A 26,648-nucleotide genomic window follows, 5' to 3' on the forward strand; every position below is an offset into this window, starting at 1 on the left:
CACATTGCTTGAACACCTTCAGGGATGGTGACTCCACCACCTCCCTGGGCAGCCTGTTCCAATGCCTGACCACTCTTCTTTCTTCTTGAGGGAAAGAAGCTGTTCCTAATCTCCAACCTAAACCTCCCCTGGTGCATTTTCAGGCCATTTCCTCTCATTCTGTCACCTGATACAAGGGAGAATCACAGAATGCCAGGTTGGAAGGGACCCCACTGAAGAGACCAAAGCACTACTGGAGTGACCCCTTTCTGTTTTGAGATCCACATTATTGGTGTTTGGATGCCAGAAACGTTTTCTCCTTTTAATAATTAATTGAAGACAACATTTCTGTAGCCTTTAGTTGGAAGTTCATTAGCAAACAGTGGCACACTTGTTTGTCAGTTTAATTTTACACCCAATTTATTTCTAACGACCTAACAATTAGTTGAATCACAAAAAAACCCACAAATTGAAGTGGCTGCAGAGAAAGAGAGGACTTGGCCTCAAACTCTCTGTGGGCTGATGATCAGAGCATGATCAGAGCAGCTCCCCTATAGGGACAGGCTGGGAGAGTTGGGGCTGTTCAGCCTGCGAGAAGAGAAGGCCCCAGGGAGATCTTAGAGCAGCCTTCCCGTGCCTCAAGGGGACTACAGGAGAGCTGGGGAGGGACTTTGTACAAGAGCTTGTGGTGATAGGATGAGGAGCCATGGATTGAAGCTGAAAGAGGGGAGATTTAGACTGGAGATGAGGAAGAGAATCTTTACAGCAAGGGTAGTGAGACCTTGGAACAGGTTGCCCAGGGAGATTGTGGATGCCCCCTCCCTGGTGGTGTTCAAGGCCAGGTTGGATGAGGCCTTGAGCACCTGGGCTAGTGGAAGGTGTCCCTGCCCATGGCACAGAGATTGGAACTAGATGGTTCTTAAGGTCCCTTCCAAATGGTCCTAAACCATTCTGTGATTCCATGAATTGTGTCTTAAAATCCCTGTCTACCTACAAGTTCATGACTCTACCTAGGAGAAGCTGCTACATCTAGCTCCTTCAGCTTAACTGCAGAGTAGTTCCAGTTCAGCACTGGAGTGCCACTACCAAGGAAAGCAAACAACATCAAACCTGTTAACAGGGATTTAAAGTCAAGGTGAGGATTCTTTGTTCTGCTAAACAATGCTGTGGGATACAGTGAGGAAGTGAGTGAAAGACACAACAACCTTCAGGTTTGCTGTTCCAGTAATGCCCCTTTTATTCACTTTGGTCACATCTATTTTGTAGAGAAATTCTGGAGCCACAAACAAAGACTCTGCAGAAAAAACCCCAAACAGCAACCCACAGAACAAAACCCAAGCTGCCAGCAAAGTAAACTCGATTTAAAAGTGGTAATACTCATTAAGATCATTAAAACTATTTCCTAATAACTAACCAAATCCCAGTGTGTTAGGGTTGGAAGGGACCTCTGGAGATCATCCAGTCCAACCCCCCTGCTAAAGCAGGGCACCCACAGCAGCTTGCCCAGGATCACAATGGCCAAGGGGATTTGGAAGCTCTCCAGAGAAGGAGACTCAAACACCTCTCTGGGCAGCCTGGTCCACCATCCACCCCAGGCCAACTTCTTTTCAGGGAGCTCTTGAGGCTTCTGTTCTCTTAAAGGTTGAAACTGATCCACTGACTATCTGATGGTTGACTGCATTAGGAAAGGTGACAGGGTGGCATTCCTCTCTCTCCCTCTCCACCTATGCCTGCCTTCCTCCTTTTTCTCACTACCTTGATGTTTAGACTCTCCACTGGGTCTACAGCTGTGTGCCTGCACAGAAGACAACACATTACATCTGAGCACAAAGGAATTTTTTCTGACTCTTGGTATCATGAAGCAGCAATTTCAGACTTGCACTCTGGTGCCTTAGAATGAACCTACAGGAGCATCAGTCTGTAATAAATCATAGAATCATAGAGTTGTTTTGGTTGGAAGAGACATTTAAGATCATCAAGTCCAACCGCTAGCCCAGCACTGCCTGGTCACCACCCAACCATGTCCCTCAGCACCACGCCTCCACAGCTTTGAAAGTCCTCCAGAGATGGGGAGTCCAGCACTGCCCTGGGCAGTCTGGGACAGGCCTTGACAACCCTTCTGGGGAAGAAATTGTTCCTCATACCCAATCTAAACCTCCTCTGGTGTAACTTGTCCTGTTGCTTGTTTGATGAGAGAAGAGACTGACCCCCACCTGGCTCCAACCTCTTTTCAGGGAGTTGTAGGGAGCAAGGTGGTCTCCTCTCAGCCTCCTTTTCTCCAGGCTGAACAACCCCAAGTCCCTCAGCTGCTTCTAACAAGGTTTATGCTCTAGACCCATCACCAGCTTCATTGCCATTCTCTGGACCCACTCCAGCCCCTCACAGTAGTGAGGAGCCCAAAACTGAACCCAGTCATTCAAAGTGTGTGGCCTCACCAGTGCTGAGTACAGGAGGACAATCACTGCCCTGTTCCTGCTGGCCACACCAATCCTGATCCAAGCCAGGATGCTGTTGGTTTTCTTGGCCAACTGGGCACATGCTGGTTCATGTTCTGCTGCCTGAATCCATCAGTGTGGGGTTTTTGAGATCACAGCTTTTGTCTTTAGGCCTTTAGGACATCATTGACCAGCAGAAGGTCTGCATTCTGCAGCCTTTGGAGGCCAAGCACTGCAGGTCTGGGCATGGAACTTGACCCCTGGGAAGGAACAGCAGCCAAAATCTGTCTTGCATTTAATCCCAAATTTAGTTTCTAATGGGAATGCAAGGAGTGTGGCACAAGCCCTGGCTTTCCAGAGGAGCACAGAGGCACACACACACAAACACAATTCAAAGCCTGTGGGCCACTTTTAATAGCTTTGGCACCGGGCAGGATCCACCTTGCAGCCCTGGCAGAGCATCCCACAGCAGTGCACAACTGAGCAACTCCTGGCTGCTAGAAATGTGGTCTGTTTGAGCTGGGAGCTCAGCTCTGTAGCTACATAAAACCATCAGATAGGCCTGCATCTGAAATGTGGAGCTGAGAATGAAGTAGTCACTTAACAACCACCAGCCATATGTTGAGGGATAACTGGTAGTCAATTTGTTTATTTAAACTCCAACAAGGAAACAATAAAAATGTTCATTAAAAACAACAAAAAAAGGAAACTAATTATTATTATTTCCTCTCCCTGCATGCATCACCTTCCAAAACCCTCTGAGAGAGAATAAATGAAGAGTCAGACACAGCCACCGGAACCATTAGGAGGTGTGGAATGTGTTACTTAGTTACAGTGATGTGGAGAATCCTTTAACCAAAGAAAGCAACTAAAGCTAAATGGGGCTTTTCACAATCAACACTCACTGCAGGGAAAGCTCTCTTGTAGCACTGCTCTGCTGCCTGCAGCTACAGAGCTCAGTTTTCTTCATCTGAGGAGAGCCCTTCGATTTCATCTCTGTCCCCGCCGATGGCCATCCAGAATGCTTTGGCCACCTAACGATGGGGAAAAAAAAAGGTGGGGAAGGGAGAAAAGATCCTCTCAAATGACTGAAAGTTTTGTCTCTACCACCCATGAAACCCAGAAACTGAGCAGCAGCTAAATCTAGGAGCCATGGTTGTAGGGACAGTGGTGATCCCCTCTGAAGGGAAGGCATTTCACCACCACGGAGGCAATGATTTCGATTGATGGCAGGTGCCTGGTACAAAACTGCTGTTAATTAGGGCATGATTAAAGCTGCCTTGAGAGCAAGACTTTTCCATGACTGAAGTGGAAGTTGGCTTAAACCCTTGGTGACTGCAGAGGAATTCTGAAAGGGGAAGGTTTCTTTCTGGTGTTTCAAACTTCCAGGTTTGTTCCTCAGCTCTTGGGAGACATTAGAGTCGTCCCTAGGACTGTGCAGTTTGTTCTTGCTGCTCCTAACAGAGGAGCTCTTGCAAGAGAAGTAACTGAAGCTCAGGAAGGAAAAGCCTATTTTTAGTCATGTCAAAAGTCAAACCAATTTCAAAACCTCACCTTCTCTGCATGCAGTTTCCTTTGTTCATGAGGCAACGTAGCAGCTTTATCTGTGGGAAAGCACAGGACTTAGGTTGGCAACCTCAAGAGGGAGCAGGGAGAGAATTGCCTGCTGCAGCTGGGTTTTTCTGGGGACTACCAAGAGATTAAAGATCATGATCAAAAAAGGAATCTTGTTTTGTAAAAGCAGTTCCCACACCATAGCAAGCTGATCTTTCTGAGTACAGCAGATTTCATCTCAAACAGATTTAACATGATTGCAGAGACAAAAGGTGGGGGGAAAGCCTTGGCTTAGGTTTGATAGAAAACTGAAGCATTGGTTCCTGGTGGACAAACCCAGAGTGAGAGCAGCCAGCCCAGCAGCCTCCACTGCTTTCAAGAGCACTAGCAAGCTGAAGGGCAAATCAATGACAAGATCAACCTCAAGGAGGAGAACAGGAATTTGAAGCATCTTCCCAACTCACACACAGGTTTTGTGCCTTTGAGGGGTTAGAAGAGGTGGCAGAGCTCAGCATGTGTCTCCCTAGTGCCTTACCTTTCATTTCTTTCAGCTTTGTAAAGAGCCTTTCAAAGTTCTCCAGGTCACCGTCTCTCGTGGTGAGGTTGGCCAGCTCCTGGATGTCTGTATCTAACGTGGGGTCTGAAAGAAAGGCAGAGAGGTTGCTTGCAGGTGAATTATTCTGTTTTGTCAGCAGAAGGAAAAGCTCTTCTGATCCACAGGGGTGTTGACTGACAGCCAGCTGAAGATGAGACAGCGTGTGCCCAGGTGGTCAAGAAGGCCAAAAGCATCCCAGCTTGTATCAGGAACAGTGTGACCAGCAGGATGTGTGAGGTGATTGTTGCCCTGGTCTGGGCACTGGTGACACTGTACCTTGAATTCTGGGTTCAGTTTTGGGCCTTCCACTGCAAGAAGGACATTGAGGTGCTAGAGCATGTCCAGAGAAGGGCAATAAAGGTGGTGAAAGGTTTAGAGCACAAGTCTTGTGAGGAGTGCATAGCTCTGGCCAATGCATTTATGCCACAATTGTCACTGAGAAGAAGCTGGTGGCTTCTCTCTTACTAGGAGAGGCTGAGAGACCCTGGAGCTGTTTAGCCTGGAGAAAAACAGACTGAGAGGGGATCTTCTCAATAGCTAAAGGGTGAGGGCAAGAGGATGGGGCCAGACTCTTCTCAGTAGTGTCCTGTAATCAGAGAAGGGGTAATGGGCACAAACTGGAACCCAGGAGGCTCCATCTGAACAGAAGGAGAAACTCCTTTTCTAGAGGGTGCTGGAGCCCTGGAGCAGGCTGCCCAGAGAGGTCTCTCTCCTTCTCTGGAGAGATTCCAACCCCACCTGGCCATTGTGATCCTGGGCAAGCTGCTGTGGGTGCCCGTTGGACTGGATGACCTCCAGAGGTCCCCTCCAACCCCACCATGCTGGGATTCTGGGACTCTGGGCCCAGCCCAGCCAGGGGTGCCTGCTCCAACACACCTGCCAAGCAGAGAAAGAGCTTACCCTCAATGTTGTCAGTCTGTAGGCCGTTGGTGCTCGCTCCATCTTCTCTGCTGTCTAACTGTGATTCTTCTCCATCTGCTGATGATGGATTGGACTGTTTAGGAAACAAACACATTAGAGTAGCCAACATAAAAGGCATCACCAGCAAACCAGGTGCTTCCTGCTTTTGAGTTCAAAATTTTACACAGACTGTAAAACCTGTCCCATGGGGATCAGGAGAAGCCACTTTTGTCACACTGTGCACAGGTATCTCATGAAGGTTTTCTCTGATAGCTTTGTTGTTGCTTTTTGAACAACACTGTCATGTGAGAGGTTTTGTTCTGCACAAAATGCTGCCCTTGGATGTTACTCATAGAATGGGTTTAGTTTGGAAAAGGTCTTAAAGGTCATCTAGTTCCAACCCCCCTATTATAAGCAGAGCAAACAATATCTTGAATAGAGCTTTTAATCATCTTTCCTTGGCCCCAGTGAGTTGTCAGGGGTAAAACATTTACACAGTGTGGAAGTCAGTGTGATCAACACCCAACAGTATGCACACAGCTGGATGTCTCCAGGTAAAATGGTGACTTCTGAGGCAATGTCCTGTAAAGCAGCAGCTGACAGGTCCTAGGAACAACTGTCTCAGGAGGACTTGTAAGAAAAATGCAGGCAATTTTTCAGATTCCAGGAATATTGCCTTTAAAATACCTCACAACAGCCTGTGAAGCACAGAATCATTTAGGCTGGAGAAGACCTTTCAGATCTTCAAGTCCAACCATTAACCCAACACTATCAAGTCCACCACTAAACCCTCAGCACCACATCTACACAGCTCTTAGATCCTTCCAAGGATGATGATTCAACCACTTCTCTGGGCAGCCTGTCCCAGGGCTTATGAATGAAGCACCTCTTGAGAAAGGAGTCAGAAAAGCCCCACCATCACCACCACCACCACACCAAGTGTGACAAGAGGAAAGAGCAACACAAGAAACACCATGAGCAAAGAACAAGGAATAGGAATTACTGTTTACTTCTGTGTCTTGGTTCTCTTCTGACCCAATGCTACAGTTTGCACCTGCTAAGGTACTGAGCAGACCAAAGCCCTGGGTCCTGTCTGGAAACAAAACAAACCAGCTGTTAGTTTGACAGAAGGTGCAATGTTATTACAAAGAGAAGGTATCTGACCAGCTGGGACAGAGAAGGTCTCAGGGAAGCCACACAGCACCCTGGGTCAGTGCATATGAAAACAGATTTTAAGTACAACTTTTCCACCTTCCCTAAGTGTTTGTTTGTTTGTTTGTTTAACTCTAGTAACAACATTTCCTGCTAAATATTACCAACAGGGAGCAGATGTGTGAACCATGAGAGGTGAGAGCTCTTTTAATGGTCTTATTTGAAGGAATCTGTTAGGACTCGGTCTGGTCAATGTCTTCTGATGACAACAAAGGCAGATCTCAAAACACAGAAGCAACCTTTGCTGGTAGTGACATTGTCAGGACCAGCTTTCACCATCCATGGGAAGCAGCAGCAAGTTTGTGGTTAGGGACAGGAAATGCAACAAGTGCCTTTGGTGGTACAGGCATCATCTAAACAGGTTGAGAGCTACAGCGATGCCAAAGGCCACTTTTAAATGACTAAGAATTCATGGAAGGAGACAGCCACATCAAATCCAGTGTTTCTCCACGCCACAGGGTGCTCTGAGCTTTCCACACCTGCTGACCTGCTGTGTGGATTTCCAACCTAAACAGTTGAATTCCAAGCTTAAAGTAAACAATCATAGTCATGAGGTCTGTGGTGACAGGTTGGACTCAATGACCTTTGAGGTCTCTTCCAACCTTGGTGATACTGTGAAATAGATTCATAGAATGGTTTGGACTGGAAGGGGCCTTAAGGATCATCTAGTTCCAATCCCCCTGCCATGGGCAGGGACACCTTCCACTAGGCCAGGTTGCTTAGAGCCACATGGCTCTGAATACCTCTAGGGAGGGGGGCAACCACAGCTTCTCTGGGCGACCCACTGCAGTGTCTCACCACCCTTACCTCCTATTATCACCTAAGCTAACAGATGCAGGAGAGTAGTTCTAAATTAAACTGATTGTATTGTTAAACCTTTCTTTCAAAGCCACAAATGCATGCATTGTAGGTGCCACTGTGAGGTGGGGTTTTTTTTTCAAGGCCACGTTTTCAGCTGGCCTTGCATCAAGCAGTAAATATCTATGGCTCACGAGGGCCTCCGAGGAGATTCTCCTGAAGCTTTTAGCATCTGAGTCAAGTTGCAAAAGAAATAACCTGAAGTTACTGTATTACAAATAGTCAGGAAAGAATGGCTGGTGCCAGCAGAAAGATTAAGGTTACTTTGGAAAAAAAATAAGTGTGGTTTAAATTAATCTGACCCTAATGACTAAGCTCCAGACTCAACTGCTGAGGTGATGTCATTCTTATGCACTGGCCAAACTGCCTTGCCATTTAGACAAAACTTCACACTGAGGAGTTGGAAGGTGTAACTAAAACCATCAGCTCTCTAGAAAACATGTAAACAGATCTCCATTACCAGCATCTCATTTCCTGTGCACTAATCCTCACTCTGCACTTAGGCTAATGTCTGTCCTGCCCCTGTCCTCCTTTCACCTTCTGCTCCCCATCCCCCCAGCAGGTATTTGCCTCCACTGGCTCTGTTTTACACAGTTGTACTGCTTTAACAGATCACTCACCAAAGGTTTGGGAAGAAATGAATCAGAATTGCCTTTCAAATGTTCAGTTGCAAGAGCTGGGAAAGCCTGTGCAGTCTGCCAGCTAAATTAACAGGCAGCTGAGTGATAAAAGATGGGGACTCACAACCCAAGCTGAATTGAGCTTCTCCAAGTTTCAGCAGGCTGAGCAAAGAGCTGTCTTTAGAGAAACTGTAAAGAGGGATGTTTAGCCAATTTCTGAGTCATCTGAAGCCAGATTGGACATTGCAGTCCAGAATGTACTTGAGAGAGAACATTCCCACACTGGCAGAGGGGTGGATGGAGTGACCTAATCATGTACCTCTTTCATATCTATGCTTAGAGTTCATCCTGTACAGAAATATGACCATGGCTCCAGCCCCACCACCAGCACATACACATAACCTCAGCCAGCCCAATTACAAGTCTCAATTACAAAGAACTGGACTCCTCAGCAGGGATCTGTGCAGAGCAGCTGTTTGTTTCTGGATCCACGGTTAGGGAGGTGGCAGATGTAACACTTGGTCACAGGCACACCCTGAAAAAAGCCTTCCTATAAACTCTTTTTACTGGATGTGAAAGTAATTTCAACTTCTGGGTGCAATTCAGGAAGTGGGTGATGCCTTACAGAGTGTTCTTACAGCATCAAAGCCAAAAATGATCTCACTCAACTTATTGTAATAGTTGGTGGCTCCATCAGGATGAACGCTATAGAGCTGCACAAGTATCACTCATCAATAGTTGTAGAGCTCAAGTAGGCTGTGTGCTCTGGACATGACTTCCAGATTCATTTATGCTCTTTTCACAGCAAAATGGTTTCCACTCTCTTTATCTACTGTTCCTCCATCCTTTGTCTCTAATGGACACATGGTGATCCTGACTTCCATATAAAACTGCAATTAATAAGTCAAAAATTCATTACTTGCTTCAATAGTCCCCCTAAATCAGGTTAATGTTCTGTAGAGAGAGCCTGGTGAGACCCCCACCTGCAGTGCTGGCTCCAGCTCTGAAGCCCTCAGCAGAAGAAGGGCATAAACCTGTTGGAGAGGGTCCAGACTAGCCCACAAAAATGATCTGATGGCTGGAAGCCATCTACTGTGAGGACAGGCTGAGAGAGTTGAGATTGTTCAGCCCAGAGAAGAGAACACTCCAACAGACCTTCTTGTGGCCCTTCAGGACTTGAAGAGGCCAAGAATGAAGCTAGGGATTGGAATATTGATAAAGCAGGGCCTGTTGTGGCAGCACCAGGAGCAATGATTTAAACCAGAGGGAGATTCAGATTACACAGAGGAAGAAATGTTTTATACTGAGAGTGCTAGGAGCCTGGCACAGGTTGCCCAGAAAGGTGGGAGATGCCCCACCCCTGGAACCATTCCAGGTCAGTGTGTGTGTGGCTCTAAGCAACCTGCTCTAATTGCAAATGCCCCTGGTGACAATTGGAGGGGGCTGAACTATATGACTTTCAGAGGTCCTTCCTGGCCCAGAACATTCTGTGATTCTGATGACTGGCCCCACCTGAGGCAACCAGCTCCAGCTGGGATCACTCAAGTACCTATTAAAGCAGGAAATTAGCCAAGCAGCCTTCTTTAAAGAGCAGTGAGTTGCTTCTCTTCTCATCACTTTGGTTTGCTGGTTTTGCTCTTGAAAGAATCAAGAACAGCAACCTTTGTGGGGGAAAGATGTTGGCAGCTGATGCTCCCCCACACAGGGGGAAGCTAAACCATCTGATTCTCAGTTTGAAGAGAATTCTGAGGCCTAGAGAACCAACAGCTTTAAACCATCTTACAAAGGGGAATTGTCCTGTAGAGACTCCCAGGTAAGACTGCTTGTTACTTTTTTAGCAGAGGTAGTCCTGCTTTATTTACTCACAAAGTACTTGATGTAAAAATGTTTGCAATTCAACTCTAATGCCTACTTGTGTGTATTGTGAGAATGAATGCATTTAACAGAGGTGGGGGAAAAAAAGTCATAAGGTCAATTTTCTTAATAGGTGTGTGAAAAAAGAACTACTTCACAGCTGAGGAAGTGTTGGAGTTTAAGATACAACACCTTAAAATAACATGGGTTTAATGCTTGAGCTTGGCAAAAGCCATTCCTGCTCTGTCTGTAAACTTCACTGCTTCTCCAAAGAGCTGAAGGAAGGCAAGGCTGTAACACTGGCTTTTTGGATGACTACACTTGACAGTGCTCTAAATGTTTATTACCACACAAATCCTTTATGCTGCATGAAAAGTCTTCACATGAAGTATGACTAGGGGGGTTCTGTAAGAGTAGTTACAGGGAATTCAGTGTAAAAGCTCAAGTCTGATTTATGTGGCAGCCAGTTTGCAGGATCAGGAGGAAGCTGAAAACAAAAGATATGTTACAGGTTGTAAAAAGGTTTATTTTAAGTGAAATGAGCTCAACCATTTCCCTTTGAAAGGCACAGTCAGGTGGTGGCAACTTCCAAATATAGCTCACTTCCTGAGGGGTCTGTAGCAACTGTGCATCAGTGCTGTGTAGTTTGTGCATGGTGGAGATGGAAAGTCTGGATTTTCAAGGAGTCTGACCTTTGCAGAACACACTAATGATGCAGAGGAATTTCCCCCACCAAGAGCTGAGCATCTGACTAAACTCTGCTCTTCTGTAATGTGGCAACTGTCAAATGCAGGAAACAGGCTGGTAGAAAATGTGCTGCAGCACCAGTGAGGGAGCTTGATACCATCTCAAATGGCCCCCTCTTGCTCTGCAATGGTTACATTGTGAGAACCCACCTTAACCTCACCCTGATGTGGTGTGAGAAATACTCAAAAGGCTAAACTATAAAAAGTAGAAGGTTACTGATTTAGTATTTCTCACCCTTCTACTGAGTCCCAGTAACCATCTTGCAGTTACAGGCACTAGTAAAAGCCTCTGAACAGTTGAAATTCTTACACAGTTAAGACATGGGAAGGAAGAAGCCACAAAGTTGAAAATTGTGTTAGCAGGGAGCAGGCACTAGAAGGCTGCCAGTGGGATAAGACCTTGAGACAAGCAATGTAAAGCTAAGCTCTTCACAGGGGTTTAATTTCCCCCCATTTCCTGCTGCAGCCTGTGTTATTAGGTAATTAAAGGTTTTCAGGTAAATGGGAGCATCTGCATTCACTGGCTGGCCACAGAATTTCCTTCTCTAATGAGTCTAACCCTGAAGTGACTCTTCCCAAATTGTAACTCTATCAGGTAATCAAATATCTGCAGAACATTATCTGAGGTTGCCTCTTTCTGGCCCTGCTTTCAAAAAATGCTGTGGTTTCCAGGGGCTGAGGTGGGGGGGGGTTCTGTAGGGAAGACAGACCTCAGTGCAAGGCACTTAGTATCACAGAATCATGGAACTGGTTTTGTTGGAGAAGACCTTCAAGGTGGTTGAGTCCAACCATTCTCTAACCCCACTGACTCATGTGCTGAGGGTCATGATTTAGCACCAGTCTGCATCTCTTAAACACCTTCAGGGATGGGGATTCAACCACTGCCATGGGGAATCTGTCCCAGGGTTTGAGAATTCTTTTGGTGAAGAAGTTTTTTTCCTAATGCCCATCCTAAACCTCCCCTGGTGCAACTGGAGGCCATTTCCTCTATTGCTTGTTAACTGGGAGACCAACACCCACCTTGCTACAACCTCCTTTCAGGGAGTTGTAGAAAATGAGAAGGTCTCTCTTCAGTGTGTCCTTCAACACACATCTGAAATCACTTCTTGGCCAAATCTCATCTCCACACCTCCTGTTTTCATCCCTGTTTCCATTGTGGGTTTTTGTTCCCAAAAGAGCTGTAGTAAATTTGGTATTTAGCACTCAGTTCCACACTAAACCATGGAGCAGTTTTAGACCAAGGTGCTAATGGCCAGTTGCTTGCTGCTAGAGTTTGGTGGAATAAGCTGTAGTTTTTCACTGTAACTTGAAGAGTTCATAGAATATTTAACTGAAGTAATTGGGAAGGAGCAAATTAAAGTACAGAGGGAACAGGAATACATCTCACCTGTTGCCTGTAAGTTTCTCCTGTGCATCAAGGAGCACCAAAAGCAGTACCTGAAGCCCTACCATTGCATGTAAAATGTTGAAGGGTGATCCCATTCTCAGTATACTGGTACTACTGGTAGTAGGCAGCACTGTAGCAGCTCAAATTCTAGCTAAAAGAACCCAAAACACCACCCTCTAAGCCTTGCATTTGGCAGAATTCATGCCAGAGCAACCTGTTACATACCACTCTTCATGACAACGTTGGACCAGACGTTGGCATTCAAGGCTTGCACGATTCGTTTCACTCCAGTGGACTCTGGAAAATCATCTAAACCAAAAGACAAAGATGTTTTGCACCTAGCAATTAGACACAAACCCATTATCACATACCTGAAAGTAAGAAGGTGTGCATCTGAATGCCTGCCCCACCTTCTAGCAATGAACAGAAATGATTTCTTGTGTTATGAAGCAAAGGTGAGGAATCTGTTTCCTGAGAAGCCAAACAACTCTCAATGCCTCACTTGTGGTCTAGGTTTCCAGGTGAACTTTGTAGCCTTTGGAGATCTATATTCTGAGTGGGGTTTGGCTAAACATTTAGCCCACACTGTTAAATAATACACAATTAAATTGTACAGGAATAGACAATGTGTAAGTTCCTTTTAAAAGCAAGGCATGTTTTGCCCCAAGATGCTTGAGAATGCTGGATGGCACAGCAGTAGGTGTTAGAAGTGCTTTTCCCCCCTTTAAAAAGCAAGCAACTTCAGAAAACTACTTAAAAATGGTGGGAGACTTGTTGAAAGCTAAAATGCTTGTGTAAAGCCATCCCCACAGCACCTACCTCCACATGTTCCAGTAATCATGTGGATACCAGTAACCTGGGAGACTAGGGAAAGCATTGTTTAGACTTCAACTTCTTTACTGAATAGATCTGACACCACTTGGTAGAGTCAGTTTTCCCATTTCCTTGGTTTAGTCAGCTTCCCATGTTTGTGCAGGTCTCACAAAGCAACAGGGGAAGAAAAAAAAAACCCTTTGGATACAGAGATGTGATGGCTTAAAACTCCAACTTCTGGGATGACTCAGGAGCAGCAGTTGAAGCTGCTCTTCAAAATTAGCTCAAAGCTGTCTGTAACCCCTTGGATCAAGCACTTTGCCTTCTGCCACGCTGCTGTTTGGTTTTGTATCAGGGCTCTTATCAAGAGTCTCAGTTTAGAGTTCCTGTCCTCACTGCACAAACAACTGACTGTGGTGTCACAGTAAAAGCTCCAGCTCATCTGTAATGAGCTGCCCAAACATGTCATTTTTAAACAGATACTGGCCCAGTGTATTTACTGTCTCTATTTTATCTTTGGCAAGTCCTTCATACAGCATGCTTACAGGGGAGGTGTGTTACTCACTGCATGTATTTCCTCCTCTGCATGAATCAAATCAACCATGTTAAAAAAATCCAGCAAAAAGCATGGATCTTAACCCTGCAGAGATTAACACCCTGCCTTATCATTCCCATTTTTTTTCTATTATTTAAATAGTACATAGCTTGTTGCTTACAAAAATTACTCAATGGGGGGGAAACAAACCCCAACACAATATTACCAGTTTCTACATTTCCTTTTGTTACTAAATTCCCTCTTAAAGCACTCCATAAGGAAACTTTAGTCTAAGAAAACTTTATTCTGAGCCCAACTTCTGATTTGTTTTGTTTTCTAGTTTCTGTTCCAAATAAAATGTGTATCCCTGCTTCCCTGACTGACAAAGGGCCAAAATAAAATGCATCTTTAAAGACATGGAGGAAGAGGGTTCTTGGCTACTCAAGCCAGCTTTAATCTGTTAAATCTGAGATTTAATGCAGGGTTCTGCACATTGGCCACAGCAACTCCATGCAGTGCTACAGGCTGGGGTCAGAGTGGCTGGAGAGCAGCCAAGCAGGAAGGGACCTAAGGGTGCTGGTTGATGGTAGGCTGAACATGAGCCTGCAGTGTGCCCAGGCAGCCAAGAGGGCCAATGGCATCCTGGCCTGCATCAGGAACAGTGTGGCCAGCAGGAGCAGGGAGGTCATTCTGCCCCTGTACACTGCACTGGTTAGGCCACACCTTGAGTACTGTGTCCAGTTCTGGGCCCCTCAGTTTAGGAAGGAGGTTGACTTGCTGGAAGGTGCCCAGAGAAGGGCAACGAAGTTGGTGAGGTGCTTGGAACACAAGCCCTATGAGGAGAGACTGAGGGAGCTAGGGGTGCTTAGCCTGGAGGAGACTCGGGGTGACCTTCTTGTTCTCTACAACTACCTGAAGGGAGGTTGTAGACAGGCAGATGTTGGTCCCTTCTCCCAGGCAACCAGTACCAGAACAAGAGGACACAGTCTCAGGCTGCACCAGGGGAGGTTTAGGCTGGAGGTTAGGAGGAAGCTCTATACAGAGAGTGATTGCCCATTGGAATGTGCTGCCTGAGGAGGTGGTGGAGTCACCATCATTGGAGGTGTTTAGGAGGAGACTTGATAGGGTGCTTGGTGCCATGGTTTAGTTGATTAGGTGGTGTTGGATGATAGGTTGGATGCGATGATCTTTAAGGTCTCTTCCAGCCTGGTTTATTCTATTCTAGGCCTTTTAAGGGGGCAAGGGGGAGGAATTTGAGCTCTAGCTTAGAAGACCTTTTGATTAAATTGTTTTTGGGGACAGCTATGTACTTGGGGAACCTGAAACAATGCAAATGTTAGTGGCTAATTCCAGTCAAGCCTGGAAATGGAGTCAGTGTTCTCATTTTGGCTCTGCGGAGGTGAGATGTAAGCACTTCTCTTTTGCATCACTGAAAGGAGGAGATAAGGCTGATGCTGATAAGGCTGTCAGGAAGTGCACAGTCACTTTTCAAGAGTGGAACATCACACAGCATGCTTCTGACTTAGGTTTTTTTCAAGTTATAAACATATGGTCAGCCAGCAGTTTTGAAACTGGTGTATTTCCTGTGTGACAGCGTGTGCTATTCTAGAATGTTTTGAACAATCTCCCCTCCTCAGCCTACCATGTCACTGCTTGCACAATGTCTACCTCCTCTTGGAAGGTACAATACCTTTTAAAGTCATCTTGAAGGCAAAGAATTTTCCTGCCTTGTGCACCTCCCTAGTCCTTCAGATTTATTTCCCAAGTGGAATATAAATGTTTCCATCTACCAGTACAGCTCTAGGACTAGTGCCAAAAAAAGGAGCAGATATTATTTTAATGTAGGTGCTACATAAACAGCAGCTGCATTTGGGAGGAGACAAATAGAAGTTTTGGAGGAAATAACCTCCTCCTCCTCCTCCTGACCTTTTCATGGCTGAGACTTAAGCCTCACCAACTGGGAGCATTCCATGCTGTGATCATGTAGTACACAAATGAAGTGGTGCCCCTTGCAATTGTTCAGAAGACATTTTAGTGTGCTTTCTCAATGTGAAAATGCAAACACATGAAGCACTCCTACCATCTTCATCAGGCAGCTCCTCAGGGTTAAGTTCCACCAGTTCAAAGCCATGTTTGATGCACCATTCTTGAGCCTTCTGTCTGTTAACACCTGAAGTTGGGAAACAAAAATGCACATCTAACATCTGAGAGTACTATCAGCAGCTGAGCCTTTAGCTACATTTAATTCCCTCAAAGTTGTCTGTAAGGGAATGAGAGGGGAGCCAAGTGATATGAGACCTTATTTGTGTCCTCCTTGATGGAAAAGGCAACAATGCATTCATTGCCTCTTTTTGGGGGTGGGGGGAAAGGGCATCATGGGCAGCCAGAGAAGTTCACAGACCAAGTCCCCATCCTCTAATTTTGTTTTGTAATGCTGAGGCTTTGTCACCTTGAGCTTTTGTTGCCACTTTCTTGACCTCCCAAAGGAGCTGACAGTAGCAGCTGCTCTTATTGCGTGCTCCTTGAAGTTGTCCTAAAGAAGCTTTCAGGGAAGTGCTATTGAATGTGCTGAGATACAATAGTCAGGAGGTCTTGGGTGACAGGTTGGGCTTGATGATCTCTGAGGTCTTTTCCAACCTTACTGATTCTATTCTGGACTGTATACAGCAGCTGCAGTGGGTCTTCCATTCACTTTGAATTTCATTATGAATAGTCCAAAATGAAACTTCTTTTGAATTTGAATTTTTTTTCCCCCAAGTACCACAAAACCAAATGACTTTGCAGTGGGTACTCAAAGGGAAATATTAGTGGGAGTGCCACAGTGAATGAAGACTTCTCTTAACTCCAGGTTTGCACCTCAATTAAGTTAGAGGCATCCCTGCGCCGTACAGCCTGCTGTTGTGTTGCATGCTCTGATCCAGAACCAAAGCAAACATCTGTATTTGATGTCCAAAGGGTCCAAAGAGTTGAATGTACTTTCCACTGTAGTTAGGCAACCAACAGTCATCCTCATCCTTCACCAGAGAGGACCATGCACACCCAGTAACAGGAATACTTTGTTAGTTCCCTTGCAGTGCCTGCTGGTGTACTGGGAATCATAGAATCACAGACTGGTCTGGGTTGGTAAGGGGCCTTTCAAGGTGATCTAATCCAACCTCCTAGCAGGGATATCTGCAACTAGAGCAGGTTGTTTAGAGCCCCAGACAACCTGACCTGCAATGGGTCCAGGGATGGGGTATCTATCACCTTTTTAGGCAAGCCAGAGCCTCACTACTCTCAAGGTAAAATAATTCTTCCTTGTATCTAGTCTAAATCTCCCTTTCTTTAGCTTAAAACCACCATCCCTTCTCCTGTTGCATCAAGCCCTGCTAAAACATCTGTCAGTATCTATCTTCTTGGCCCTTTAAGCACTTAAAGGCCATCAGAGGGTCCCTCTGGAGCTTCCTCTTCTCCAGGCTGAACAACCCCAACTCCCTCAGCCTGTCCTCAAGCGGGCTTCTAGCCCTCTCATCCTTGCTGTAGCTTACTCTGGCCCAGTTCCAACAAGCTTATGTCTGTCTTGTGCTGAGAATGGAATACACAGAGCTCATTTTAAGCAAGCATGTCAGACTCTGATTCAGTTCTAATCACAACTAGCTTAAGATTTCTGCTCCTGGTCATGACAGTAACCTGGCTCTTCTCAATCAAATCTCATAAATATTTTGAGGTAACTGTGTCAACTAGGAAAGTAAATTATTATGCAAGGCTAGTAACTCAAGTCCACTTAGAACTTTTGGGTTTCATACCATTTTCAGAAACTCTGTTACAAACCAGGATCATGACTTCTGGCAACCACTCTTCTGTCAGGGGAAGCCATTCAGAGACACTATCAAGTCCAGATTTCTAAAGGAGAGAGGAAAAAGAGTCCTTTGGAACACATCCTCACATACTTCAGTTTACAAACTAGTTTTAAATAAATACTCCTTTTGAAGTAAGGAAATGTGCTAGGCTGCACATCAAGTATGTTCAAGACCCTTGTGTTCTGATCAGAGGCTGATTTATACACAGCTTCTTTCTGTTTCTTGACTTACCTTACAGATCAGTTAACCTCATTGCCTTGGACATGCCCCCAACCCCTTCCATGTTTAACTATGCAATCCTTGTGTAGATTAGGAAAGATTTTTACTGAGTATGTGCTTAAAACTAAATACTCCTGTGTTTAACATGCAGCTTCTCCATCTTCAACACCAAAGTGCATGTTATGGGGGCTGGGAACTACTCCCATTGCCTCAGTTTCTGAGACAACCCTGATGTGTCTGTTTAAAAGTATCTTTGCAGAAGGTGGGGTAGGAACCTTTTCCCCATCTGTAGTGAAAATCAGTTCCTTATTTAGTGTGGTTTTTTGGGGGGGAGGGGGATCTCAGAATTCTTCTGGCTCTTGCTGCAGCACTGTTTTCACTGCTGCTTACTTAGTTGAAACAATTTAGAGTAAAATGATAGCACTGAATCTTGTGTTTACTCCCTCATTCTTGGCTGTCCTGAAGTAGCATCAGCTAGGAGTGAAGCTGGAGGTGGTGGGCTGGAGGAGGATTTGCCTAATTTAGTGCTATATTTGCATCCTCAAACTTTTCCAGTTGGATATAGTAGTAAAAGGGAAGGGAACTTGTTAGAGGGCAGAACTTAACACGGATTTACTGGTAAGTAGAACAAGCTAAAAAAGGAATAGATGATGGCACAAGATGAAGAGAATACTTGTGGTTATCACTGTGATAAGGCAACTACATGATACAGATAAAGCAATACAATGAAGCAGAAGTCTTACTATTGTGCTGTCGAAGTACACGACGAACGCTTGCACGGATTCAGCAATATCTGCCGTGACGTGAAACGTGTTGGGTACTACACAGAGGTGAATGTCTGCTGAATAATATTTATTGTCTATTGTCCAGGGATAAAAATTCACCCTTCCACTTGCAACTGCACCCACAGTCAGGTCATCTCTTCCTGTGATACCTGCATGGAAGAAAATGGAGATAAATGATAAAGCCAGCATCATGAAAAGAATTTGTCTGTAGAGGAGCTTGGTGCAATGCCAGGACAGAGCCACCTCATTGCATTAGACCAGGAGATCTTAAATATCTTTAACACTTCCAACTTGATTAGTTACTCTGTCATGGGGTTTATTATTCATCTTCCAAAAGAGCTTAGCTTCTAGCTTTCAAACTGAAAAAAGAAGGGTACAGAAACCCTTCAGAAAACAAGCCATGGAAATGCCTTTGAAACTGTTAGCCTCAAATCGTTACCTGGGTGGACAGAGAGAACATCCAGATTTTCTTACAGCAGAGACAAACCTAGTGTGTTCATTCAGATGTAAAGAACTACTTGACTGTGACCAAAACCTCAAGGTAACTAATGAGAAAATAAACCAAGTTGCTACAATTTGGTTGCAATTTCCATTAAATTCCACATAGGAGTCCAACAATTAAAATCCGAGGCAGTGCTTTGATAATTAATGTTAAACGCTGCCCTTCATGTGCTGGTAGCAACCACCACCAGGCACTCTCAGGGTGTGACAGCCACCTGGTGGACTTGAATTATAGCTGGCAGCAGAGCATTGCATCTATACCTCACTGGAAAGGGCAGAGTGTCTTGTTCAAGTTGAACAAACTCGGGATGATTTACAGCCTCTTAGTCCTACACAATGCTGACTAAGTGATTCGTGGCCTCAGGCTGTGCCAAGGGAAGTTCAGGTTGGCTATTACAAAAATTTCTTCCCAGAAAGGGTTCTCAGGCACTGGAACAGGCTGCCCAGGGAGGTGGTAGAGTCACCATCCTCAGAGGGATTTAAAAGATGTGTGGATGTGGTGCTTAGGGATGTGATTTAGTGGCAGCAGCAGTAGTAGTGGTGGGATTTTGAGTTCTAGGCAAGCAGTTGCACTTGCTGATCTCAAAGGTCTCTTCCAACCTTAACAGGCCTATGACTCTGATCTAAAATTTCCTTAGGCGTCAGAAGAGCTAAAAACAAAGGAAGTCTATGGGTTTTCAAGGATCTTAAAGGTCACATTTTTGAAGGTACTGAGGGACAAGGCCAGGCTACCCAGAGAGGCTGTGGAGTCTCCTCTGAGGAGATTTTTGAACCTGCCTAGACATTGTGATCCTGGGCAACCTGCTGTGGGGGTAAACCCCTGGTTGGACTGGATGATCTCCAGAGGTCCCTTCCAACCCCCATCATGCTGGGATTCTGTGACTATATTAACATGCCAGTTGCTGCTAGGCTAGGAGCTTTTTTGGTTTAATGGATATTAGGGCCCATGGAGGTGGCTTTCACTTTGGATACAGTGGGATGAAATTCCAGCAATGGTAAGCCAAAGGGAGGAAAACACAATGAGGAAAAGAAGTCAGCTCAAAAGTCAGAGCAGTGAGGTCAGCCACTCTAGCAAGAATATCAAAGGAAAACTTCTTGTCAAGATTTTCAAAAGCTGATATGAAAGAACTTTCACATTTGCTTTGATATTTTTCTTTTCCTTCTTCTTTACAAAAGAATTCATGGACAAATTTAGGCCTCAAAGCACTGCTAGAAGAATGAGGACATGTCCCATTTCCTATTACATGTTACTTGTTCCTGTATTTAAAGCAGTCATCTTTCATCCCATTGTGATCTGTTGACCTACAATTCATCACAGAATGGTAGGGGTTGGAAGGGAGGTACCTTCCCTGGAGATCAACTCCAAATCCCCTGTGAAACTTCTCTCTCCCAGTGAAAATGAACATTGCAGGCTAGAGGCTGCAGGAGCTTTCTGAAAGGATTCAGACTTGCTCTGTCTCAGCCTGCACGCTGGGGTTGTAACCAAGTACTGAAAACCAACCTAATGATTACTCATGGCAGGAAATTCAATGCAGCTTGGGCGTCTTGTGAGTAGCTCTCTTCCACAAAAGTCACTCAGGCCAATTAGGTTTTGGCTTTTGGAGTAAACAAGCAGAGACTACAAAAGAAATGCAGGCTGCAACTCCAACTGGGCTGTCCATGTTGGAACTAGTTTTAAGGATTACATTTGCCACTTCCGAATTCCAGAAATTTCTTTCCGAGGCAGCCTGTATTTGAGCTGAAAAAAACAAAACACCCTAACCCCAGCCAGAACAGTTTCATATCTAATTTAGAGAATATTCAGCAGAATAAACCTCACTGGTTTTATTTGGATGGAGAATAAACTCCCAGAAAATGAACGTGGCAAAAGGAGGTGGTTGGTTAAAGTTATCTCCAGCGAGTTACTCATTTTTCATTTTGAACTCCCCGACCATTGAAAGTGTCAGCGGTTTGCCATCCAAAGAGCCTGGAAAACCAACTGAGTCACTCTGACCACAACAGTAGGCAGACCTACTGGGCTGACTTAATTAGCTGGCCTTTTCATGGAGCACCCCTGGCTTGTTTGGATGACAGGAATGCAAACAACCTCTGAATGCATCACTGTTTCAGAACTGAAAACACGCATGGAAAGTTCGTGCTGCAGAAGGAGGCTTCTTAGTGTCGTCCACAGACACGATGTGGAGGTCTAGGTCCTCTGAGAAATGCTGCAGCTACTGAAGCTGGATGCTTGTTCTACCAAAATAACTTCTACAATCTCCTCAATAAATGATAAATGCAATTAAGACATTTCCGTGTCTCTCACTTGTGTAAAATCATGGAACGGCTTGGGTTGGAAGGGACATCAAAGATCATCCACTCCAACCTCACAGGGACACCTCTCAACTAGACTTGGATGTTCAAGGCCTCATACAACTTGGCCTTTTACACTCTTAAGGAGGCAGCATCCACAACCTCTCTGGGCAACCTATTCCAGAGTCTCAACACCCCTGTACTGAAAAACTTCTTCCTAAGATCCAGTCTAAACTTACTCTCCCTCGGCTTAAAACCATTCCCTCTTGTGCTACTGCTAGGCGCCTTTATGAAAAGTCTCTCTCCAGACTTCCTGTAGGATCCCTTCAGGTATTGGAAGGCAGCCATATGACATCCCACAGGAGTCTTCTCCAGGCTGAACAATCCCAGCTCCCTCAGCTCATCCTCATAGCAGAGGTGCTCCAGCCCTTGGATCATCTTTGTGGCCCTCCTCTGACCTGGCTCTGACAGCTCTGTGTCCTTCTTATGATGTGGACACCAGACCTGGATGCAGTATTTGAGGTGGGGTCTCACAAGAGCAGAGTGAAGGGGAAGAATCACCCTTTTGACCTGCTGGCCACACTCCTCTGGGGGCAGCCTAGGATATCACTTGCCTTCTGGGCTGCATGAGTACGGGGCGATTTTGGAGCAGTAGAAGCTTCTTCATCTGCAGTGAGTTATTTGAGGCTAAAGGCCAAACAGACTCTTTCTAAGGCAGCTCCAGTACCATCCTCAGGTCATTATCTCTTTTACATACTGGCACTGTTCACTTCTGCGCCCTCTAAAGCCCCTGTACTGACACCCACCTACACCAAGACTGCCACATTTGTTGGACATCTGTCTTCATCCCCTTTATCCCAGTTCATGCCTCACTTTACCTGTTCCCTGTAAGAAAACCATTTAAGAATACAACAGCTGCTGACAGGAGAACAGTTCATGGCTCACCCCAGTAGCTGAATGTGACTGGTGTTAGTTAGCTCTGAGAAGGGCAATGAAGTTGGTGAAGGGTCTGGAGAACAGATCTTGTGAGGAGCAGCTGAGAGACTAGGAGTTGCTCAGCTTAGAGAAAAGGAGGCTGAGGCAAGACCCTCTGGTTCTCTACAACCCCCTGAAAGGGGGTTGCAGCCAGGAAATTGGGTTGGTCTCTTCTCCCAAGGGAAAAGTGATAGGATGAGAGGAAATGGCCTCAAGTTGCACCAGGGGAGGTTTAGGTTGGATAGTAGAAGAAACTTCTTCACTGAAAGGATTTCCAAACCCTGGAAGATGCTGCCCAGGGAGGTGGTTGAATCCCCATCCCTGGAGGTGCTTGAAAGATGCAGAGATGTGGTGCTGAGGGATGTGGTTTAGCACTAGACATGGTAGAGCTAGTGAATGGTTGGACTCAATCTTAAAGGTCTCTTCCAAACAAAATGATTCCATGATTCTAAGAACTTCCAAACTTCTGTGGAATCTGTTCAGAAAAAAAGTTTACTTCCAGTTGGGAGCTGCTTTTTCAGCAAATGTCTTACCTTTTTTCTTTTCTTTACTCACAAATAGTTATAATTCTAATAAATTGGACAAAACTGTGACCAATACTCTTGGAAATTAATTTTTCAGCTATTTGTGTAAATATTTGGTCATTTTAGTGAATTGGATTGACTCTATGATTCTAGACTTGTGGACTTTTAATTTGAGGACCCTGCACAAACAAGAGGAAAATTCAGTATCACAGTATCGCTAAGGTTGGAAGAGACCTCGAGGATCGAGTCCAAGCTGTCACCACAGACCTCATGACTAGACCATGGCACCAAGTGCCACATCCAATCCCCTCTTGAACACCTCCAGGGATGGGGACTCCACCACCTCCCTGGGCAGCACATTCCAATGACTAATGACTCTCTCAGTGAAGAACTTTCTCCTCACCTCAAGCCTAAACTTCCCCTGGCACAGCTTGAGACTGTGTCCCCTTGTTCTGGTGCTGGTTGCCTGGGAGAAGAGACCAACCCTTCCCTGGCTACAACCACCTTTCAGGTAGTTGTAGAGGGCAACTGAGCCTCCTCTTCTCCAGGCTAAACAATCCCAGCTCCCTCAGCCTCTCCTCACAGGGCTGTGCTCAAGGCCTCTCCCCAGTCTTGTTGCCCTTCTCTGGACATGTTCAAGTGTCTCAATGTCCTTCTTAAACTGAAAGGTCCAGAACTGGACACAGCACTCAAGGTGTGGCCTAACCAATGCAGAGTCCAGGGGCAGAATGACTTCCCTGCTCCTGCTGGCCACACTATTCCTAATGCAAGCCAGGATGCCATTGGCCTTCTTGGCCACCTGGGCACACTGCAGGCTCACGTTTAGGCAGATGTCAATCAGCAAAACAACGGTTCTGATGATAAAGAGGAGGACATTGAATCCACGGCCTCTGTGTAACACAGAGGCATTTTAAGTGTTCTGTAAGAGAAAGGCAGCAAACACTTTTCAAAAAAACTGGAGACTAGAAATAACTTTTCAGAAAACAGCTGAAAAATAGTGAAAGAACCAGATGTGGAACCCTTGCTGCTTGCAGCAGTGTTCCCTGCTCTCTCTTATACCCAACTGATATTTAAACATTTCTAATATTAATAGTCATATTTGTTCAGAATCACTATAGCTCCTCTTTGCAGAGTTTCCACAGGGATTGAGTTATTGACCATAGAATGGCCTGAGTTGGAAGGGATCTCCAAAGGTCATCTAGTCCAACCCCCACTGCAGTAAGCTGGGGCATCCTCAACCAGATCAGGTTGCCCAGAGCCCTGTTCAGATTGAACACAGGCTCTAAGAACATAACTCACTCTCCTGTAATGCTCTAAATGATCCCAACCTTCTCTTTAGTGGGTAGGTACACAAAAGTAGCTCTCACATTCTGGGCCTTGAGAGCCACCTGGTGGAATACACCATAAAAAATACTCCTGCAAATTACACAGGGAGTGAAAAGAACTCACAGCAGATTTCTGAGGGGAGGAGGGAAGGGGTAAATTGTCAAAGAGGAGAAAATAAATTACATCAGAAAGTACTTCCCTGTTGGTCAGCTTTGGTTAAACTAAGCCAGTCATCTTTTTCTGTTTTGTGATCAATTTACCTGAGGAGAATCAATCTTATTCTGTGCTTTTTAAAGAGCTTTCTTTTGCCACAGTAACTAATGAAATAGACATTCAGGGTGTCCCACTGAAAGCATAAAAATAGCAAATGTACCACAAATACTTTCAACCTCGAGCCATTTCCTACTTAAGAGGACGAAAACATTGGGGAGAAAGCCTTGTTAGTAGCCTGGGAAATCTGGGCAGGGGCAGAAGAAATGGGGTTTTGTACACCTAACAATGAATGCTGAGCAGCTTGTCTTATAAACCAGGGCTTTTTCCCCTTGAGCTTTGTTTCATGGCTCTTTTGTGGACTCAAAACCCAACTGCTTATGGATCCTCCCAGCCAACACAGTATTTAACACATTTAACCACACATTGTATCTCAAACGCTCTGCTGCCTGAGAGGTGCTAATGTTCTCAGTATTGAGCTAAGCCATTATCAAATAACACCTTTAATCTGCTGTGACACTTCATGTTGTAAAAATTCAAGTTGTGAGACAGCAGCATTTTGTTTCAACCCACCACAACCCTCCTGTCCAGGCCACTCTACCCAGCCACAACTCCCTTATCACAGAATGTTAGGGGGTTGGAAGGGACCTCAAAAGACCATCCAGTCCAACTGTTCGTGCCAGAGCAAGATAACCTAGAATGAGTAGGTCACACAAGAATAAAAGATAAGTAACAGCCAACAATAATATTCCTTAGTATGGAATCCTTAACTCTTATCAACCCAGTTGCCTTGATAGAGTAGCCATTGACTGCACACTTTGAACTGATTTTTTTGTTTCAAAATGTGGTTTAAGGAGAGGGAGAGAGCCAGTTCCTGGAGGCAGCCATCTGTTTTATGAGGTCCTAAGTAAAATTTTACTCAAACAGCTGGAAACAAACCTGGGGGGGGAGGGCTGGTTGCTAAGTTATATATCTCAGTACAAACATCAAACTGTTGATGACAGTTCCTTAAAAAGCAAGGCTGGGCTAGCAAGCCACAACAGCAAAACTACCAAGAGCTAAGCAGCTTCTTTCTGGAATTACTAAAAATTCCACCCATGATTTTCTCTGCTATTAGGTCTTGTTCTCATGTTCCTTTTTTCCAGCCACAGAAAGCATAATTGGTTTCCAAGAAAGCCACTTCCTACAGAATGAGTTCTATGTATTTGATATAGTACCACGGGATCATTTTGGTTGGAAAAGACCTTTAAGGTCTTTGAGCCCAACCATTCTCTAACTCTGCCAAGGCTGGTGCGAAACCATGTCCTTCAGCACCACATCTCTGTGTCTCTGAAACCTCTCCAGAGATGGGAATTCCACCACCTCCCTGGGGAGCCTGTCTCGCTGTTTGATATGGAGTAAGCCTAACCTACAACACTGATAACTGCAGGGAAGAATTGAATTTTTTTTAGCTTTCTCTTTTGTGCTTGGGACAACCAAATGGTCTTACTCGTTAATGATCTCTTAAAGGACTTTTCCAAACTACACAATCCTATGAGAGCAAGCCTCTGTAAAGCAAGAGCTTAGATCTACCAAGAATGTCAGAAATTCTGTCATCCTTGAGCTCCAAGATAGTCTGTTCACTTCATATGTGAAAAGATGAAAGCAGAGGGCCAGTATTTGCTCTCTTACTTCCCTCTTGCTTACAGTCCTGAGACTGTGGCTGCTCTGCTGTCCCACTCTTGTTCCAGGGGCTGCCTGGGTCACTGACATGTCCCACTGAAATGATCATTTCTGCACCCTGACTAGAAGAGCCAGCAGCCAGCCTTATGGGCTCAGGAATCTGTTTATTATTTGTTCTCAGAGGAATTATTTTTATTCAGTCTCAAGGCAATTCTTGTGTTCCTTGGTTTGTTTTCCATCCGTGTATAACTCAAGACAATTTAATCACACTGAAGGCAGGGCAAGTCGAGAGGGTAACAAAACGTTTTGATGCGAGGTATTTTCCAACCAGAACGATTCTATGTGAGGCTTCCTTTTATTCCAGGGGGTTGTGGTGGTGACCTCGCCTGATCCTCGGTGTCAGAGAGCACAACACCCAACCCGCGGCTCTGCACCTTCTCTCTTAAGTAGCTCATTTCCTTAAAGCAGTAAGGAGGCCCCTGGCAGCCTCCTCCAGGGCAGGTGGTTAAAGCCCGCAGGCCCGGGGGCTGGCAGGGGGCTGGGTGGCCGCTGTGGGGTCGGTGCGTGACGGGCGACAGCCACCCGAGGGCCCGGGCAGGGGCTGAGGCGCCGCCAGGCCGAGGCCCGCAGGTGCGGGAGCCCCGCAGCACAGACTCACGTTTGACGAGCTCCTCGGCCGCGAAGCCGGCGGTGCAGCTGGTCACCAGCGCGAAGGGCCCCGCCGCCGCCATGGCGCACGCCGCCGCCGCGCCCCTTCCGGCCCCGCTGCCGCCACCCACCCGGCTGCGGCGAAGGGGAGGCGCTGAGCGGGCGAGGCCTTCCCGGGAGGG

At 45.6% G+C, this 26,648-nt stretch overlaps 1 protein-coding gene across 1 annotated transcript; it reads right to left on the reverse strand.

Moving 5' to 3' along the window:
* Positions 1-1,191: 1,191 nt before the first annotated feature.
* On the reverse strand, positions 1,192-26,582 carry AAGAB (alpha and gamma adaptin binding protein). The gene is made up of 10 exons (XM_068143542.1): positions 26,477-26,582; positions 18,290-18,480; positions 17,274-17,370; positions 15,569-15,658; positions 12,366-12,449; positions 6,474-6,556; positions 5,464-5,557; positions 4,504-4,608; positions 3,969-4,018; positions 1,192-3,448 (listed from the first exon to the last, which is right to left on the reverse strand). The coding sequence occupies exons 1-10, from the start codon at positions 26,547-26,549 to the stop codon at positions 3,371-3,373; spliced, it is 945 nt and encodes a 314-aa protein (XP_067999643.1). The 5' UTR covers positions 26,550-26,582; the 3' UTR covers positions 1,192-3,370.
* Between the last annotated feature and the right edge of the window lie 66 nt (positions 26,583-26,648).

This window comes from Melanerpes formicivorus, unplaced genomic scaffold (genome assembly GCF_026170545.1).
Source record: "Melanerpes formicivorus ecotype bairdi unplaced genomic scaffold, bMelFor1.0.p_v2 SCAF_10, whole genome shotgun sequence".
NCBI lineage: Eukaryota > Metazoa > Chordata > Aves > Piciformes > Picidae > Melanerpes > Melanerpes formicivorus.